At 45.4% G+C, this 18866-nt stretch overlaps 2 protein-coding genes across 2 annotated transcripts; both read left to right on the top strand.

Annotated features, from left to right (window-relative positions):
• Positions 1-5842: 5842 nt before the first annotated feature.
• Positions 5843-7347, top strand: LOC125518242. Its single transcript, XM_048683152.1, has 3 exons — positions 5843-5961; positions 6074-6143; positions 6222-7347. The coding sequence occupies exons 1-3, from the start codon at positions 5843-5845 to the stop codon at positions 7167-7169; spliced, it is 1137 nt and encodes a 378-aa protein (XP_048539109.1). The 3' UTR covers positions 7170-7347.
• Positions 7348-12517: 5170 nt separating this feature from the next.
• Positions 12518-15452, top strand: LOC125523855. The gene is made up of 2 exons (XM_048688921.1): positions 12518-13803; positions 14936-15452. The coding sequence occupies exon 1, from the start codon at positions 12591-12593 to the stop codon at positions 13797-13799; it is 1209 nt and encodes a 402-aa protein (XP_048544878.1). The 5' UTR covers positions 12518-12590; the 3' UTR covers positions 13800-13803; positions 14936-15452.
• The last annotated feature ends 3414 nt before the right edge of the window (positions 15453-18866 follow it).

Below are 18866 nucleotides of genomic sequence, written 5' to 3'. Positions count from 1 at the left end.
CCAAAAGCGTTTTGAGAGACACGGAGCATATGAGATGTTCGAAGAGCTGAAAATGGTTTTCCAAGCTCATGCCCGGGTCAAGAGATATCAAGTCTCCGAAAAGTTCTTCAGCTGTAAGATGGAGGAAAACAGTTCTGTCAGTGAGCACATACTCACTATGTCTGGGTTGCATAACCGCTTGACTCAGCTGGGAGTTAATCTCCCGGATGACGCGGTCATTGACAGAATCCTTCAGTCGCTTCCACCGAGCTACAAGAGCTTTGTGATGAACTTCAATATGCAGGGGATGGAAAAGACCATTCCTGAAGTATTTGCTATGCTGAAATCAGCAGAGGTAGAAGTCAAGAAGGAACATCAAGTGTTGATGGTCAATAAAACCACTAAGTTCAAGAAGGGCAAGGGTAAAAAGAACTTCAAGAAGGACGGCAAGGGAGTTGCCGCGCCCGGCAAGCAAGCTGCCAGGAAGAAGCCAAAGAATGGATCCAAGCCCGAGACTGAGTGCTTTTATTGCAAGGAAAGTGGTCGCTGGAAGCGGAACTGCCCCAAATACTTAGCGGACAAGAAGGCCGGCAAAACAAAAGGTATATGTGATATACATGTAATTGATGTGTACCTTACCAATACTCGTAGTAGCTCCTGGGTATTTGATACCGGTGCGGTTGCTCACATTTGTAACTCAAAACAGGAGCTGCAGAATAAACGGAGACTGGCGAAGGACGAGGTGACGATGCGCGTCGGGAATGGTTCCAAGGTCGATGTGATCGCCGTCGGCACGCTGCCTCTTCATTTACCTATGGGATTAGTTTTAAACCTCAATAATTGTTATTTAGTGCCAAGTTTGAGCATGAACATTGTATCAGGATCTCGTTTAATACGAGATGGCTACTCATTTAAATCCGAGAATAATGGTTGTTCTATTTATATGAGAGATATGTTTTATGGTCATGCTCGGATGGTGAATGGTTTATTCTTAATGAATCTCGAGCGTAATGCTACACATGTTCATAGTGTGAGTACCAAAAGATGCAAGGTTGATAATGATAGTCCCACATACTTGTGGCACTGCCGCCTTGGTCACATAGGTGTCAAACGCATGAAGAAGCTCCATGATGATGGACTTTTAGAGTCTCTTGATTACGAATCACTTGACACATGCGAACCATGCCTCATGGGTAAAATGACCAAGACTCCGTTCTCAGGAACAATGGAGCGAGCAACCAACTTATTGGAAATCATACATACTGATGTGTGCGGTCCAATGAGTGTTGAGGCTCGCGGTGGCTATCGTTATGTTCTCACCCTCACTGATGACTTGAGTAGATATGGGTATGTCTACTTAATGAAACACAAGTCTGAGACCTTTGAAAAGTTCAAGGAATTTCAGAGTGAGGTTGAGAATCAACGTGACAGAAAAATCAAGTTCCTACGATCAGATCGTGGAGGAGAATACTTGAGTCACGAGTTTGGCACACACTTAAGAAAATGTGAAATAGTTTCACAGCTCACGCCGCCTGGAACACCTCAGCGTAATGGTGTGTCCGAACGTCGTAATCGCACTCTATTAGATATGGTGCGATCTATGATGTCTCTTGCCGATTTACCGTTATCTTTTTGGGGCTATGCTTTAGAGACTGCCGCATTCACTTTAAATAGGGCTCCGTCGAAATCCGTTGAGATGACACCGTTTGAATTATGGTTTGGGAAGAAACCTAAGCTGTCGTTTCTAAAAGTTTGGGGATGCGATGCTTATGTCAAGAAACTTCAACCTGAAAAGCTCGAACCCAAGTCGGAAAAATGTGTCTTCATAGGATACCCTAAAGAAACTATTGGGTATACCTTCTACCTCAGATCCGAAGGCAAGATCTTTGTTGCCAGGAATGGATCCTTTCTAGAGAAAGAGTTTCTCTCGAAAGAAGTAAGTGGGAGGAAAGTAGAACTTGATGAAGTATTACCTCTTGAACCGGAAAAGGGCACAACTCAAGAAAATGTTCCTGAGGTGTCTGCACCGACTAGAGAGGAAGTTAATGATGATGATCAAGATACTTCTGATCAAGCTCCTACTGAAATTCGTAGGTCCACAAGGACACGTTCCGCACCAGAGTGGTACGGCAACCCTGTCTTAGAAATCATGTTGTTAGACAACGGTGAACCTTCGAACTATGAAGAAGCGATGGCGGGCCCGGATTCCGACAAATGGCTGGAAGCCATGAAATCCGAGATAGGATCCATGTATGAAAACGAAGTATGGACTTTGACTGACTTGCCCGTAGAGCGGCGAGCCATAGAAAATAAATGGATCTTTAAGAAGAAGACAGACGCGGATGGTAATGTGACCATCTATAAAGCTCGGCTTGTCGCTAAGGGTTATCGACAAGTTCAAGGGGTTGACTACGATGAGACTTTCTCACCGGTAGCGAAGCTAAAGTCCGTCCAAATCATGTTAGCGATTGCCGCATTCTATGATTATGAAATATGGCAAATGGATGTCAAAACAGCATTCCTTAATGGTTTCCTTAAGGAAGAATTGTATATGATGCAGCCGGAAGGTTTTGTCGATCCTAAGAATGCTGACAAGGTGTGCAAGCTCCAACGCTCGATTTATGGGCTGGTGCAAGCATCTCGGAGTTGGAACATTCGCTTTGATGAGATGATCAAAGCGTTTGGGTTTACACAGACTTATGGAGAAGCCTGTGTTTACAAGAAAGTGAGTGGGAGCTCTGTAGCATTTCTCATATTATATGTAGATGACATACTTTTGATGGGAAATGATATAGAGCTTTTGGACAGCATTAAGGCCTACTTGAATAAGAGTTTTTCAATGAAGGACCTTGGAGAAGCTGCTTATATATTAGGCATCAAGATCTACAGAGATAGATCAAGACGCCTCATAGGTCTTTCACAAAGCACATACCTTGATAAGATATTGAAGAAGTTCAATATGGATCAGTCTAAGAAGGGGTTCTTGCCTGTGTTGCAAGGTGTGAAATTGAGCTCAGCTCAATGTCCGACCACGGCAGAAGATACAGAAGAGATGAGTGTCATCCCCTATGCCTCAGCCATAGGTTCTATTATGTATGCCATGCTGTGTACCAGACCTGATGTAAACTTGCCGTAAGTTTGGTAGGTAGGTACCAAAGTAATCCCGGCAAGGAACACTGGACAGCGGTCAAGAATATCCTGAAGTACCTGAAAGGGACTAAGGAAATGTTTCTCGTTTATGGAGATGACGAAGAGCTCGTCGTAAAGGGTTACGTCGACGCTAGCTTCGACACAGATCTGGATGACTCAAAGTCACAAACCGGATACGTGTATATTTTGAATGGTGGGGCAGTAAGCTGGTGCAGTTGCAAGCAGAGCGTCGTGGCAGGATCTACATGTCAAGCGGAGTACATGGCGGCCTCGGAGGCAGCGCATGAAGCAATTTGGGTGAAGGAGTTCATCACCGACCTAGGAGTCATACCCAATGCGTCGGGGCCGATCAAACTCTTCTGTGACAACACTGGAGCTATTGCACTTGCCAAGGAGCCCAGGTTTCACAAGAAGACAAGGCACATCAAGCGTCGCTTCAACTCCATTCGTGAAAATGTTCAAGATGGAGACATAGATATTTGTAAAGTGCACACGGATCTGAATGTAGCAGATCCGTTGACTAAACCTCTCCCTAGAGCAAAACATGATCAACACCAGAATTCCATGGGTGTTCGATTCATCACAATGTAACTAGATTATTGACTCTAGTGCAAATGGGAGACTGTTGGAAATATGCCCTAGAGGCAATAATAAAAGCATTATTATTATATTTCCTTGTTCATGATAATTGTCTTTATTCATGCTATAATTGTATTATCCGAAAATCGTAATACATGTGTCAATAATAGACACCAACATGTCCCTAGTAAGCCTCTAGTTGACTAGCTCGTTGATCAACAGATAGTCATGGTTTCCTGACTATGGACATTGGATGTCATTGATAACGAGATCACATCATTAGAAGAATGATGTGATGGACAAGACCCAATCCTAAACATAGCATAAGATCGTATAGTTCGTTTGCTAGAGTTTTCCAATGTCAAGTATCTTTTCCTTAGACCATGAGATCGTGTAACTCCCGGATACCGTAGGAGTGCTTTGGGTATACCAAACGTCACAACGTAACTGGGTGACTATAAAGGTATACTACGGGTATCTCCGAAAGTGTCTGTTGGGTTGACATGGATCAAGACTGGGATTTGTCACTCCGTATAACGGAGAGGTATCACTGGGCCCACTCGGTAATGCATCATCATTATGAGCCTCAAAGTGACCAAGTGTCTGGTCACGGGATCATGCATTACGGTACGAGTAAAGTGACTTGCCGGTAACGAGATTGAACGAGGTATTGGGATACCGACGATCGAATCTCGGGCAAGTAACATACCGATTGACAAAGGGAATTGTATACGGGGTTGCTTGAATCCTCGACATCGTGGTTCATCCGATGAGATCATCGAGGAGCATGTGGGAGCCAACATGGGTATCCAGATCCCGCTGTTGGTTATTGACCGGAGAGCGATCTCGGTCATGTCTACATGTCTCCCGAACCCGTAGGGTCTACACACTTAAGGTTCGGTGACGCTAGGGTTGTAAGGGATATGTATATGCAGTAACCCGAATGTTGTTCGGAGTCCCGGATGAGATCCCGGACGTCACGAGGAGTTCCGGCATGGTCCGGAGGTAAAGAATTATATATAGGAAGTGCTATTTCGGCCATCGGGACAAGTTTCGGGGTCACCGGTATTGTACCGGGACCACCGGAAGGGTCCCGGGGGTCCACCGGGTGGGGCCACCTGCCCCGGGGGCCACATGGGCTGTAGGGGGGTGCGCCTTGGCCTACATGGGCCAAGGGCACCAGCCCCAAGAGGCCCATGCGCCTAGGGTTCACAAAAGGGAAGAGTCCCACAAGTGGAAGGCACCCTAGGTGCCTTGGGGGGGAGGGAAACCTCCCTTGGCCGCCCGCCCCCTAGGAGATTGGATCTCCTAGGGCCGGCGCTCCCCCTTGGCCCTCCTATCTATAGTGGGGGAAGGAGGGCTTTTTCATCTATGCCTTTGATGCCTCCCTCTTCCTCTCCAACACCTCCTCCTACTCCATAGTGCTTGGCGAAGCCCTGCCGGAGTACTGCAGCTCCATCATCACCACGCCGTCGTGCTGCTGCTGGAGCCATCTTCCTCAACTTCTCCTTCCCCCTTGCTGGATCAAGAAGAAGGAGACGTCACGCTAACCGTACGTGTGTTGAACGCGGAGGTGTCGTCCGTTCGGTGCTAGGATCTCCGATGATTTGGATCATGTCGAGTACGCCTTCCTCATCCCCGTTCTTTGAACGCTTCCGCGCGTGATCTACAAAGGTATGTAGATGCAATCCGATCACTCGTTGCTAGATGAACTCCTAGATGGATCTTGGTGAAACCGTAGGAAAATTTTTGTTTTCTGCAACGTTCCCCAACATATATAACATGTCAAAATTCAATTGTAAATTTGACTCACTGTTTAAGAAGAAAATTTAACATTCATGAATTCAACACAGCCTACTTGAAGCTTCTCTCACTCGTTGCTCCCATTCCCCGTCCTTTGATCCCGCATGAGTCGGGCTACCCCATCGGACTTGCAATCACCCACCAGTCGGGTCAGGCGACTCACTCCTCCACGGCTACCTCCTACCTCTTCTTCATGTCTGTCTTTCTCCTCCCTGCACCACCTCTTCTCCTCCTCGACCCCGACCGCCCTACCGTGCGTTGCTTCCTCCGACTCCTAGTGTACCATTGTTGTTTGCCCTGAAAAGTGCGTGACGGCGGGCGCCATCGCACTATGGCGTGCATCGAGAAAGGTTGGTTGCCACGCGTGGGGAAGAAGCACCACAATGGGGAGAAAGAACAATTCATTAAACTTATAAGAAAGTGGCGACAAACTATCCATGTCAATGAGAAGTGAGAACAAGGGAAAAACTTCGAAGTGCGAGAAAAGGTGTGGCGAAAACATCTAAGTGTTGTTTCTAAAAATACATTTTTAAGGGGATTTTTTTGAGAAATGTTTTTTTAGGGGATGGACAGCCAGGCCCGAGCCCATCCCCGGCCCAATCAAAAATTGTGCCACGATTGGTTGCATTCGGGTCAGGCTTTTATTTAGTTTCGGTTGCGATCAAATCTGAATCCCAACCTCGTCCTCTGCCCAAACCCTAATGGCGTAGCCGCTCCAAGATGAACTCCTGGAGGAGATCTTCCTCCGCCTCCCCACCGCCGCCGATCTCGCCCGAGCCTCCACGGCCTGCGTCTCCTTCCGCCGCGTCGTCGTCGGCCATCCCTTCCTCCGCCGATTCCGCGCCCTCCACCCGCCGCCTCTCCTCGGCATCATCTGCGGCGGCCTCACCCCGGCCCAGCCGCCCCACCCTTCCGCCGCCGCGGCAGCCACCCTTGCCGATGTCAGCTTGTCGTGCTCCTTTCTCCCGCCATCCAGCAACAGCTGGTGCCGCCGCGACGGCCGCGACGGCCGCGTCCTTTTCTCCGCCGCCCTCAAGGGCACCAGGGACGACTGCGACCGCCGGGAACTTGTTAGGGAGTTCGCTGTCTGCGACCCCCTGCACGGGCGCTACCTGCTTCTGCCCGCCGTCCCCGACCATCTCGCCGGTCAAGTCCATCCGCCCGACATCATGGAATTCGAGCCCTTGCTTGCTCCTCCTGGCGACGATGAGAAATCATCATTCAGAGACTTCGGAGTGATGTGCTTAGTGTGGTGCAAAACCAAGCTCCTCGTCTTCGTCTTCTCTTCCTGCGCCGGACAATGGCTCCCTGATCCTGTTACATTCGACGTGCTTCGAGACCTGGAGGCGGCGCCCCGCCACTACGCCCACGGATGCTTCTGTTGGCATCTCTATGTGACTGACAGCTTGCTCGTGCTCGACGCTCGCAGGATGGAGTTCTCCGTCATTGATCTCCCGCCTCCACCTTGCCCTTATCTGGGGGACCTGGCCCCCTATCTGCGGGAGATGACCATTGTGGAGGCAGGAGAAGGAAGACTTGGGATGCTTACTCTCTCTGAGCCTAGTGTATGTCATCTCTTGTATGAAGAGCAGTATAAGGATGGGAACGGCACGAACCAGTGGCAATCTAAGCCTGTGATCTCTTTGCCGGCAAATTAAAGCTACGGCATCGCCGGTGTAGCTGCTGGTGGATACTTACTCCTACACGGGTCACGTAGGGGTACTCAAGTAGCAGACTATTTTACATTGAATCTACAAACTTTCCAGATTGAGCGGTTCTGTCAGACCGATTGTCTCATAATTGGCCCGCTGTATGCCGGTCTCCCACCGTCTTTGTCCCCACCAACTATTTGAAGTGGTAAGTTTGCCCTTGATCTTTAATTACTTATTTTGCATGCATAGGACATTGGAAGATAATGCAGGTGCTAGTTTTTGGGACTGTAAATTATCATTCTACTTTGCCAAACGGTCCTGAATTAACACTGATGTGGCCATGCTGCTTTCCACCCTTTATAGTACTCAGTTACTCACTCATATTGCTTGTCGGTGTTTATATGTGCTATTTTAACAGTCTTGAATTAACACTGATGTGGCCATGTTACTTTCCACCCTTTATAAGACTTGCCCATATTACTTAATGTTTAGGCGCCATTCTAATGGTTAATTAGTACATCTGTGCAGTTTGAAATCTGTGAATTTCAGGATAAGAAATAAGTATGTTTTTGCTCATCTTTTGAATATGACTAATCATTTTTAGTGTCATACAGAAATAGTGATTAGCATCACAGTATGCACACATTAAGCTTGATTTGGACATGTATTAAGCTTGATTAGCATCACAGGGTGCATGACGCAGCAAGTTAAATTTATGTTTTGTCAGTTGGCAATGTCACATTATATTTCCTCTGTCTTGCATTGCATGTACATTAGTAGGTGAGTAAGAAATGGTTGTGATAGCATATATATAAATTCAGATGCCATGGTAATGCTTATGCCCAGTAATATTTCTGGTCTTGAACTGCAAATACTCCAGGCATGTTTCTTTTTCAGATAACTTCTGAAACATGTTTGTGTAGTTTTGCAAATAAAGGTCTTGAGCGTTTCAGTCAAAATGGATGCTCGCCTTTTTTGGCATAATGACTTTTAGTGACTCCCATTTAGTATTTTCAGTTGAATACATGTCTTCCTTTTTTAATAAAAAAGAGAGGCATGCGGACAAAGCTTTCAGTTCTTCAGTCTTTTGCAGTTTAATATTTTTCTTCTAAGCACCGCTTCCCTCCATAACCAGGACTTGTCCAGAGAATACGCTGATGGCAAGGACTACTGGCAAGTGTGACTGATGCCGTGTTGAGCAGAATAAATGTAAGATCTCTCAAAAGGGTGAAAGCGGCGGTTCCAGGAGTTTCAGAGAAGATACTGCCTCTTTGAGCTACTGAGGAAGCATGCTATGGGTGTCCGCTGCATTCACCTTCTTTCTTGGGCTATTTGTGCCGCTATATTATGTCTGAAAAAAGACTAGTACATCAAAGTTTTGCGGCTTCAATAACCCTGAAATTTATTTGCTTTTTATGTTGTTTGATTATTGTATGAATCGTATACCCAAAGTCTGCTTGTGCTGAACATATCTTCTCTTAACTGCACATGTACATGCAAAAAATGCGGGACAATCCATTTCAAGAAAATCATATTACAGAACTTTAGGATCCACTGCACCGACGAGGGACTCCTCTTTGTCGCTGTAGGTCAGACACCAGCTTTGTCTATCTTTGTCCCGTTGGTTGAGCTATGGCGAATGTTCGACCCCTCCAGCGGGTATGGCAGCGCAAAGTCTGCTTGTGCTGAACATATCTTCTCTTAACTGCACATGTACATGCAAAAAATGCGGGACAATCCATTTCAAGAAAATCATATTACAGAACTTTAGGATCCACTGCACCGATGAGGGACTCCTCTTTGTCGCTATAGGTCAGACACCAGCTTTGTCTATCTTTGTCCCATTGGTTGAGCTATGGCGAATGCTCGACCCCTCCAGCGGGTATGGCAGCGCAAAGTCTGCTTGTGCTGAACATATCTTCTCTTGACTGCACATGTACATGCAAAAAATGCGGGACAATCCATTTCAAGAAAATCATATTACAGAACTTTAGGATCCACTGCACCGACGAGGGACTCCTCTTTGTCGCTGTAGGTCAGACACCAGCTTTGCCTATCTTTGTCCCGTTGGTTGAGCTATGACGAATGCTCGACCCCTCCAGCGGGTATGGCAGCGCAGGTCAAAGGGGGCACATGCTAAATAACATGTCAATGGTGAACAACACATACCCGCAGTTGACAGACCACAAACCCTCTCACAGTTAAACCTAAGTTCTGGAACCGATTGCAGCAAATTGTGTGTTAGTCCAGCATCATCACAGTTTAGAAGTTGCAATCAGTAATACGTCACACAGTTGAAGGCAACAAACGCACAGTTATAGTATGATGTAAATTCTGAAACCCATTGCAGCAAATCATGTGTATGTTTTTTCGTTCGTTCAGCATCACAATTTAGAGTTGCAATCAGTAAAACGAATGGCTAGTCTGCTTACAGCAAAGCATCAAGCGGGGACTATTCTTGCAGCTACACTCTTCGGGTGGATGGAGAACCACACAAGCCAGCAACAAAATCATTTAACCAAACACTTGCAGTATCATCAGTCACCACACCAGTATGTGTATGCTAGGATGTTCTTGCAGGTAGGTATAATTCAGGTGACGGAACAATGATGATATTACAGAAGCAGATTGGTAAAATTGATTCCAGTTCCTAGATTAGCACCAGAGGCATGAGCGGATCAAATCACCAGCCAAGGAATGCCTATCCCGTGAGGGGGTTGGCGTGGACGGTGGCGCGGTTGAGCCTGATCTTGCTTTTCATTGATCGGGATTGCTATTTCACATCTAGATCTAATATACTTACCTCACATCTAAGTTTCTAGCCGTTGGATTCAAGCAGCAGGATTCATGTTTTCGCTTTAACAGGCACGAGTGCACAGCGATCTGGCCAATTTCTTATTGTCGCACATGGTGCCCAGCGAGAGGCACGTGGCCCACTATGTTCAACTTTTTTTTTCTTTCTTTGACTTGTCTCGTATTATTTTATGAAACTTGTCTCGTTTTTGTTTATTGTGCAGGCACATCTACATAAGTTTTGTTTTTCATTTCAAGCCTCTTTGTTCTTGATCCTGAGAAAAAAAATCTCTCTGTTCTTTCTTCTTTGCCTTTTCCACCAGAATCATTTTCTTTGTAGTTTTTTGATCAATTATAATCTGTAAAGGCTTTCATAATTATGAGTCTAAAATCATCACGAACCCAACAATTTTAAACTTGCCTGTCTTGTAAGTTATTTTTTTAATATACCACTAGTCTTTTTGGGTTACTCGACCACACGAGAAAAACATATTAAACCGATTCATTTATGAAAAAGGTTTTTTTTCTTCGGTGAATTTTTAAAGGAAAAATCCATGGCCAGTTCCATGTCCACCATCAACGCGCAACTAGCTCTCATAGTTGTTTTCATCCCAGTTGCAAGCCCATCATAGATTTGCAACTGCGTCGCGGTTTTGTTTTCGTTCCACTTGCATGTCCAACCTCGACTCGTAACTGGACCCACATTTTTTGTTGTTGATGTCCCAATTGCAAGTCCACCTTCGGCTCGCAACTTGGTCTGTAATTGTGTTTTTTGTCCCAGTTGTAAGTCCATCCCCCGACGCATAACCTATGGCCCATCTCCTCTCCCCGCGACCAAGGCACTAGTAAGCATGCCAATTAGTGAAAACCGTCATGTGCCAACTGCTCGTGGCCACTCTCTCCATGTCTCCACTTTCCTCACCAATGCCGCACACAACCTCCAATTCCCTCACTGGCACCCACAACGTCCACTTCCTCCCCATCGCCTGGTCACATGGCCCACATTCGGATTGGGTGCCGCTCTTGGAGGCGGAGTGGATCCTAGACAAGGAGCAAACGGAGGAGGAGGCTGCCCTCAAAGCCAAGGAGGAGGAGTGGCATCGCCGCAACGTGACGTAGGCCACGCAAGAGGATACCGCCACCTAGATGAGTGCCTCAATTGGAATCCCAAAATGCGCTCCATTGAGTGAGATGTCCAACACGACTATGTGCAGATCCCGTATGGGCAAGATAGAGCTCGCCCACGCAACTCATTGAGACCAGTTTGTGCTCTTTGTTGCCTCATTGTTAAGGAGGCATGGGATGGATGCTACATGGTGAAATCTTCAAGGTCACCGTTGTCGGATAGGCATTAAAGGCGGAGAGGGGCCGTGTTGTCTGGCTCCGTTATGAAGAGAAATGAGTAGATTTGGCAACAGAGAGGGAGCACATCAGATGGTGCATATTTGACCTAAACATGGAATGAGACATGAACATGGTGTCATTCACCAAGACAAACCGCGCCATATGAGGGCTTGCCCCCTTGAAAAAGCCGTCTCTGACCTCGATGGCTGTCAACAGGAATCAGACGAAGACAAGGTCGTCAGACCATCACACCGTTGTGCGAGGACGAGTTGACTCGTCACATATGCATGTGCCCTATGCAATGCAGTCACATTGTCGTCGTGAGGATCAATTAGTGCTTCTCCCAAAACATAAAAATTCGTTAGTTTAGTAATATGATAATGTTGTTAATTGACTTTTCTACCCTTATGTAACAATTTTGTAATGTAATGTTATCTCGGACTAGAGTTTAAATACCTTAAACCAAGTGTGTGATTATAGAGTTGACGCAACAAAAATAACAGAAAAGAAAAGATATGGAGACCATATTATGGTGACTCCGTTTTTGTGCACAGTCACCGCGACCTTCATATCCATATGAAGCACACTACCACATATGAAAATTCTGCTAGAGTTGCTCTTAGTGTCCAACCCTCTCTACCCTAAAAAACTTTGTCTCCTTAAACTTGCCTGTCGATTATCTCCATCATCTCTATTGTATTGTGCTTAGTGTGGTCGTAGCTCGTTTACTTGTTATTAGTGTTGCTTGGACAGTTGGGTCACCTAGTCACACTATCTAATCAATATACTTTTTGTGAGAAAACTTCCAATCTATTCATTTTCAATCATGGCAGTAGAACAAACACCAGAAATAACAAAAAATACATCCAAATCTGTAGACCACCTAGCGACGACTATAAACACTGAAGTGAGCATGATAATTTTGGTAATATTTGATTTGATTTCATTAAGTTTTTGGTAATATTTGATTTGGATATGGGTAGGTAAGACAATGATAATTTTGATCTATTAAGATTTTGATACGATTTGGTTTGATTAGATCGAGTTAATGCAAGATATGATTTTGCAGAAGTATCAATTTGATTTAGATTATTTTAGATTACTCTATTTACTTTGGTTTTTATTTTGTGCGGCATCGATTAATAAGACTAGAAAAAACCCAACAAGAATAAAAAAGATAGAGGGACGTGGGTAGAAAAAGACCAGGAAGATAGTGGAGGTCTCCTTGAAGCTTGCTTCAGTCACCTCATTTGCTTCCATTCCCCACCCCCTGATCCTTGCAGATCTCGCATGCTTGCTGATTTTTCTTCTCTGATCTCCAACTTGTATCCAACCAAAAATTGTTTCTTCCTTTGGGTCGTGCCCAGATCTCATCTCCATCCTCCACCGGCCCTAATGGCGATCCCGGATGAACTTCTGGAGGAGATCTTCCTCCGCCTCCCCGCGGCCGCCTCCCTCGCCCGAGCCTCCGCGGCGTGCGTCTCCTTCCGCCGCGTCGTCGCCGCCCACCCCTTCCTCCGCCGATTTCGCGCCATCCACCCGCCGCCCCTCCTCGGCATCCTCTGCGGCGGCCTCACCCCCGCCCAGCCGCCCCACCCTTCCGCCGACGCCGACTTCTCCTGCTCCTTCCTCCCCCCGTCCCGCGACCGCTGGTGCCTCCGTGAGGTCCGCGACGGCCGCGCCCTTTTCTCCCCCGCCCTCCAAGGGACCAACCACAATTACAACCCCAGCGATCTGGTCAAGGAATTCGCCGTCTGCGACCCCCTGCACCACCGCTACCTCCTGCTACCTGTCCTCCCCGACCATCTAGCCAGTCAAGTCCATCCGCCGGACACCGTGGAATGCGAGACCTTCTTCGCTCCTCCTGGCGACGATGAGGACTCATCATTCAGAGACTTCAGAGTTATGTGCTTGGTGCGGTCCATAACCAAGCTCGTCCTCTTCGTCTTCTCTTCCTGCGCTGGAAGATGGCTCGCTGATCCGATCACATTTGATGTGCTTGGATGCGCGGTGGTATCACGCCGCTACTACGCCCATCGATGCTTCTGTTGGCAGATTTATGAGGCTGGCAGCATGCTTATGCTTGACACGGGCAGCATGGAGTTCTCCACTGTTGACCTCCCACCTTCATCTGGCCCTTATATGCCGGACATGGTCATTGTGGAGGCAGGAGGAGGAAGGTTTGGGATTCTTACTATCTCGCATCAAATTAAACGTGATGCATATCATCTCCTGTATGCCGAACAGTCAAAGGATGGGAATGGCGCAAACCAGTGGCAGTACAAGTCCGTGATCGCTTTGCCGGAAAATCATAGCTATAGCGTGGGTGGATACTTGCTCCTAACTGGGTATCCGGAAGACGACAGGCCAATAGTAGACTATTTTTCACTGAATCTCCAGACTTTCCAGATTGAGTGGTTCTGTCAGACTGGTCCCTATGCCATAATTGGCGATCTGTATGCCGATTTCCCGCCGTCCTTGACCACACCATCTATTTGAAGTGGTAAGCTTGCTCTCCAATCTGTTTAACCACTTATTCTGTTTCCACATGACATTGCAATATGATTCAGGTGATAGTTTCTTGGTAGGGTGTGTTACCATTCTACTTTGCCAAACGGTCCTGAATTAACGCTGATGTGACCAAGTTACTTTCCACCCTTTATATAATACTCACTCATATTGCTTGTCGCCTTGTCGGCATTTAGGTTCTGCTCTAATGGTTAGTACATGTGTGCAAGAAGTATCTGTTTCTCGTCTTGTGAATATGACTGTCATCAATTTGAGTATCATACAGAAATAGTAATTAGCATTGCAGTATGCACACATTAATCTGGATTTGGACATGTGTTTGCTACTTTCCCTTGAGCGATTTTTTCTTACATATTTTTTTCATCATTTTTAGTTACTTGTTAAACCGTTTGCTTCTGCTAGGGTCCTTCAGCATGCTCACATTCTTCTCATTGCCGGTTCATTCCTTTAGTTGGTTGCTTTGTGGTGAGATGCACTCGTCAAATTGCATACAGAACCTAGTGTTGTGACATTAGTAGCACCAAGCACCATTATCTATTAAAAGAATGGCACTCTGCACCTCCTATTCCAAATTTTGTTGGATTTGCAGTGTGACACGAATGTGGTGGTTCTATGTATTTTACTCCTTTTGGCTGGTGAGACTCGGTTCAGCTAGGGTGCATGAGGTAGCATGTTAAATTTGTGTTCGGACAGTTGGGAATGTCACGTTTTATTTACAAAATAGTTCTGATAACCTATATGAATTCAGATGCCGTGGTAATGCTTATGCCCAGTAATATTTCTGGTCTTGAGCTGCAAATACATGTTTCATGGTCAGATAACTTTAGAAACATGTTTGTGTTGTTTCGCAAATGAAGGTCAAATTTGAGCGTTTCAATCAAATTCGATGCTCGCCTGTTTGGCATAATGACTTTAGCGACCCTCCAAAAGTAGATGTGTTTATTGCCTACAAGTATTCGTGAAAAAGTTTGTATTGTCACAAGTTAAAATCCTCATTCCAATTAGTATTTTCAGTCGAATACATTTCTTTCTTTTTATGAAAAAGAGAGAGGCTTTAATACATTTTTTAGTTGTCATATCTAAGCACACTTCCCCTCTATAATCAGGACTTGTCCAGAGAATAATGCTGATGACAAAGGACCCACAAGTGCGATGGCATATTAAGGAGAATAAATGCAATTATTTGCAGTTCGACAACAATTTGCAGCTGTGAGAAGATACTGTCTCTTTGAGCTACTGAAGAACAAGAAGCATGCAATGGATGTCTGTTGCATTAACCTTCCTTCTTGTGCTATTTACGCTGTGCTTTTAAGCCTCACAAAAGATTAGGCTACTATCTTATTATGTGTTCACCGCCTGACTATGTGCAGCTTTCACTGCCTATACCGCAAGCAAAACCAGAGAATCGCTTTACTAATGTATTCAGGCAGTGGCCCAGCTAGGTGACTTCCGGCAAGCAAGCTATATTGGCCGTGACAGCCCGCCACAGTAGTGTCTTCTTGGTTTTGGAGGACCGAACATCGCTCATAGTATTTACAAATGAATGTCTGTCTTGGTTCGAACTGAAGTTTTGATGTTTCAATTACCCCGAAAATAATTTGCTTTTGGTGATGTTTGATTCTAGTGTGTATGCTATACCCAAAGTCTACCTGTTCTGAACATATCTTCTCTTTGCTGCACATGTACTTGCAAAAATGTGCGACAATCCATATCGAGAAAATCATACTACAAAATTTCTGTCAGACGCCAGCTTCACCGATTTTTGTCCCTCCGGTTGAGCTATGGCGATTGGCGGATGCGGCGCAGGTCAAAGGGGACACGGACTAAATCATCATTTCGATGGTGAATCACACATACCCACAGTTGAAAGGCCACAACCCCTCTCACAATGAAAACCATGGAAGTTCTGGAAACGATTGGAGCAAATCTTGAGTTTGCTCGTTTGTCCAACATCATCACAATTTAGATAGAAGTTGCAATCAATAAGACGAATGGTGAGTCTGCTTACAGCAAAGCATCAAGGGTGGACTGAAGCGTGCCATGATATTGCATTCTTGCAACTACACTCTTCAGGTGGATGAAGAACCACAAGCATGGGCAATTATCTAATATTAGATCAAAATACGCTTTTAAAAGTTTTCAAGGGCCCCTTCTTCTCCACAAGAAAGTGACTTCTCAATATGAGTTTTCCACCATTGAAATAGCTCGAAGGTTCTCTCCAACCCAACCCTACAATCTTCAATCTAAGTGAGGAAAGTAAACCACCACATTATGTTTTTGTAACAAATACCATTGATATTGTACTGAAATTTGGCCAAAAAGATTAGTGACATAGTAGTTGCTTAAGTTTGAGCAAGTTTTTGACTGGTCGGACCAAGTCGTGAGGCCCACATGGCACAAAATACTGACATGTTAGGCCATCTCTAACCGTACTTCTAAAATTTAACTCCTCAAACACTAACTCCTCCAATTTGTGGAGTTCAAAAAAAAACACGAACCTAACCGAACTCTCAATCTCAACTCACTAGTAGAAAAAGGGCCTAATGTTCAGCTCATTAGTCCCGGTTTGTATTTAAGCCGGCACTAATGTGATCATTAGTGCCGGTTTCAACGGCTAGGCGGGCTGCTCTCATTAGTACCGGTTCGTGGCGAACCTTTAGCATCGTTTCGTGCCATGAACCGGTGCTAAAGAGAGTGGTGGCAGGATGTTGTCAGTCTGGGGCCCCTCCAACACCTTTAGTACCGGTTCGTGGCACGAACCGGTACTAAAGGTCGTCCTATATAAACCCTTCGTCCACACGCGATCGAGCTCGCTCTGTTTTTTCCTTTTCCCCTCTCCTCTGTGTTCTTTCCCCTCTTCCTCGAGCTCATCACACATTTTGCCCAAATTTTGTCAAGATTTGAAGGCCCCCATCCATTCAAATGATCACAAAGGTAAGCAACTTTGTCCTTTCCATCTCTCATTGCTAGATTAACTTTTGCAATGCTTTATATAGTGATTAATTTGTGGGTTTTTAGTAATTTGGGAGGAATTATATGTGGTAGTTTATTTGATTTATATGGAATTTGAGCTCAAAATAACTCTTAGTTTGCATATGTAGGTGTGGTTTACTTAGTGCCTTCCCGTCTCCGTCCTAACCACTGTCGATCGTCCGCACCGTCCCGTCGCCGGCACCACCTTGTGGTGAGCCTCTTGTTCTTATATTTTTTATATAAAAAATCATGTTTGTGTGATTTAGATATATAGTTACTTGTATAATTATCTTACTCGTACGTTGTTTGTTATTCATAGTGCCATGGTTTTGATATCCGTCCCCGTCGGCCCTCGTCCGGGTTATGATTCGAATATGGTATATTCTCTTTTATAACTATTTGTTGCATTTCGTGTTTATGACAAATTATGCCCATCAAGTTGAGATAGATATTTTTATCTAGGAGATATGTGAACCGGAAATTCCAACCGACCCTGTTGTCGAGAGGTTAAATTTAGTTGAAAGAGAAAACGAGTATTTGAAAGAAAAAATGAAAATAATTGAGGGGGAGAAGATGGAATTGGAGTTGCATGTTGCCGATGTTGTCGATGATCACAAAATCAAGATGGAGAAAATGCGCTTGAAGATTAGAAAGATTAGAAAATATGCCATTGATAGTGAGGCTTGGTATCATTATGTTGTTGGATCAATTGTTATCTTAGTTGCGATCTTGATCGTATTTGTTGTTGCATTTAAATGCTTTAGCTAGAGATTTATTTGTATGTTTGTTTTATGAGAATAAGTGTTGTATGAACTTGTATTAATTTGATCTTTTCGGTGTTGTGTATTGAAGATGAGCCGGCAATGGATGTACGATGACCGATGCTCTCCCCAGTTCGTTGATGGCGTGCATACTTTTCTGCTTGGGGCTGAGGCAAACAAGCGGGCGGATGGTTTTATGCCTTGTCCATGTGCTGGCTGTAAGAATGGTCGGAATTACTCTAAGTTAAAAACCATTCACGTCCACCTGTTTGAGTCCGGTTTCATGCCCCACTATAATCTTTGGACCAAGCACGAAGAAAGAGGGGTTATGATAGAAGACAATGAAGAAGAAGAGGACGATGACAGCTATCCTGGCCATGGTTCCTTGAATACGATGGTACAACAATGGGGGAAGAAGCTGAGCCGGCAATGCGGGAAGAAGCTGAAGAAGAGGCATCAGATGAGCCCGCTGATGATCTAGGTCGGGCCATTGCCGATGCAAAGAGAAACTGCGCAAGTGAAAAGGAGAAGAAGAAGTTGCATCACATGTTAGAGGATCACAAGAAACTGTTGTACCCGAATTGCGAAGCTGACAAGAAAAAGCTGGGCACCACACTGGAATTGCTGCAATGGAAGGCAGAGAATGGTGTATCTGATAAGGGATTTTGGAAAGATGTTGGTAATGTTAAAGAAGATGCTTCCAAAGTACAACGGATTGCCCGAGAGTACGTACGAAGCAAAGAAGGATGTCTGCCCTCTAGGGTTAGAGGTGCAGAAGATACATGCATGCCCTAATGACTGCATCCTCTACCGCGTTGAGTAAGAGATTTCAACGCGTGTCCGGTATGCGGTGCATTGCGCTATAAGATCAACTGTGATGACCCTGGTGATGTCGAGGGCGAGCGTTCCCTGAAGAAGCAGATTCCTGCCAGGGTGATGTGGTATGCTCCTATAATACCACGGTTGAAACGTTTGTTCCTAAACAAAGAGCATGACAAGGCGATGCGATGGCGCAGATAAGACCGTAAGAAAGACGGGAAGTTGAGAGTACCCGCTGACGGGTCGCAGTGGAGAAAAATCGAGAGAAAGTACAGGAAGGAGTTTGCAGGTGACGCAAGGAACGTATGGCTTCGTCTAAGCGCAGATGGCATTAATCCTTTTGGGGAGCAGAGCAGCAACCATATCACATGGCATGTGACTCTATGTATGTATAACCTTCCTCCTTGGTTGTGTATGAAGCGGAAGTTCATTATGATGCCAGTGCTCATACAAGGACCTAAGCAACCCGGCAACGACATTGATG

Source organism: Triticum urartu, chromosome 7, assembly GCF_003073215.2.
Source record: "Triticum urartu cultivar G1812 chromosome 7, Tu2.1, whole genome shotgun sequence".
Lineage (NCBI taxonomy): Eukaryota > Viridiplantae > Streptophyta > Magnoliopsida > Poales > Poaceae > Triticum > Triticum urartu.
Note: the sequence above shows the minus strand (reverse complement) of the source record. Positions and strands in the feature narration are given on the sequence as shown.

Bases quoted from the DNA above. Each gene is read 5' to 3' on its own strand.
- LOC125518242 (XM_048683152.1), top strand. From the start codon at position 5,843: ATGGCGTGCATCGAGAAAGGTTGGTTGCCACGCGTGGGGAAGAAGCAC. The intron at 5,962-6,073 runs GTGAGAACAAGG...ATGTTTTTTTAG, and splicing joins ACTATCCATGTCAATGAGAA to GGGATGGACAGCCAGGCCCG. The intron at 6,144-6,221 runs GTCAGGCTTTTA...CTAATGGCGTAG, and splicing joins CCACGATTGGTTGCATTCGG to CCGCTCCAAGATGAACTCCT.
- LOC125523855 (XM_048688921.1), top strand. From the start codon at position 12,591: ATGCTTGCTGATTTTTCTTCTCTGATCTCCAACTTGTATCCAACCAAA.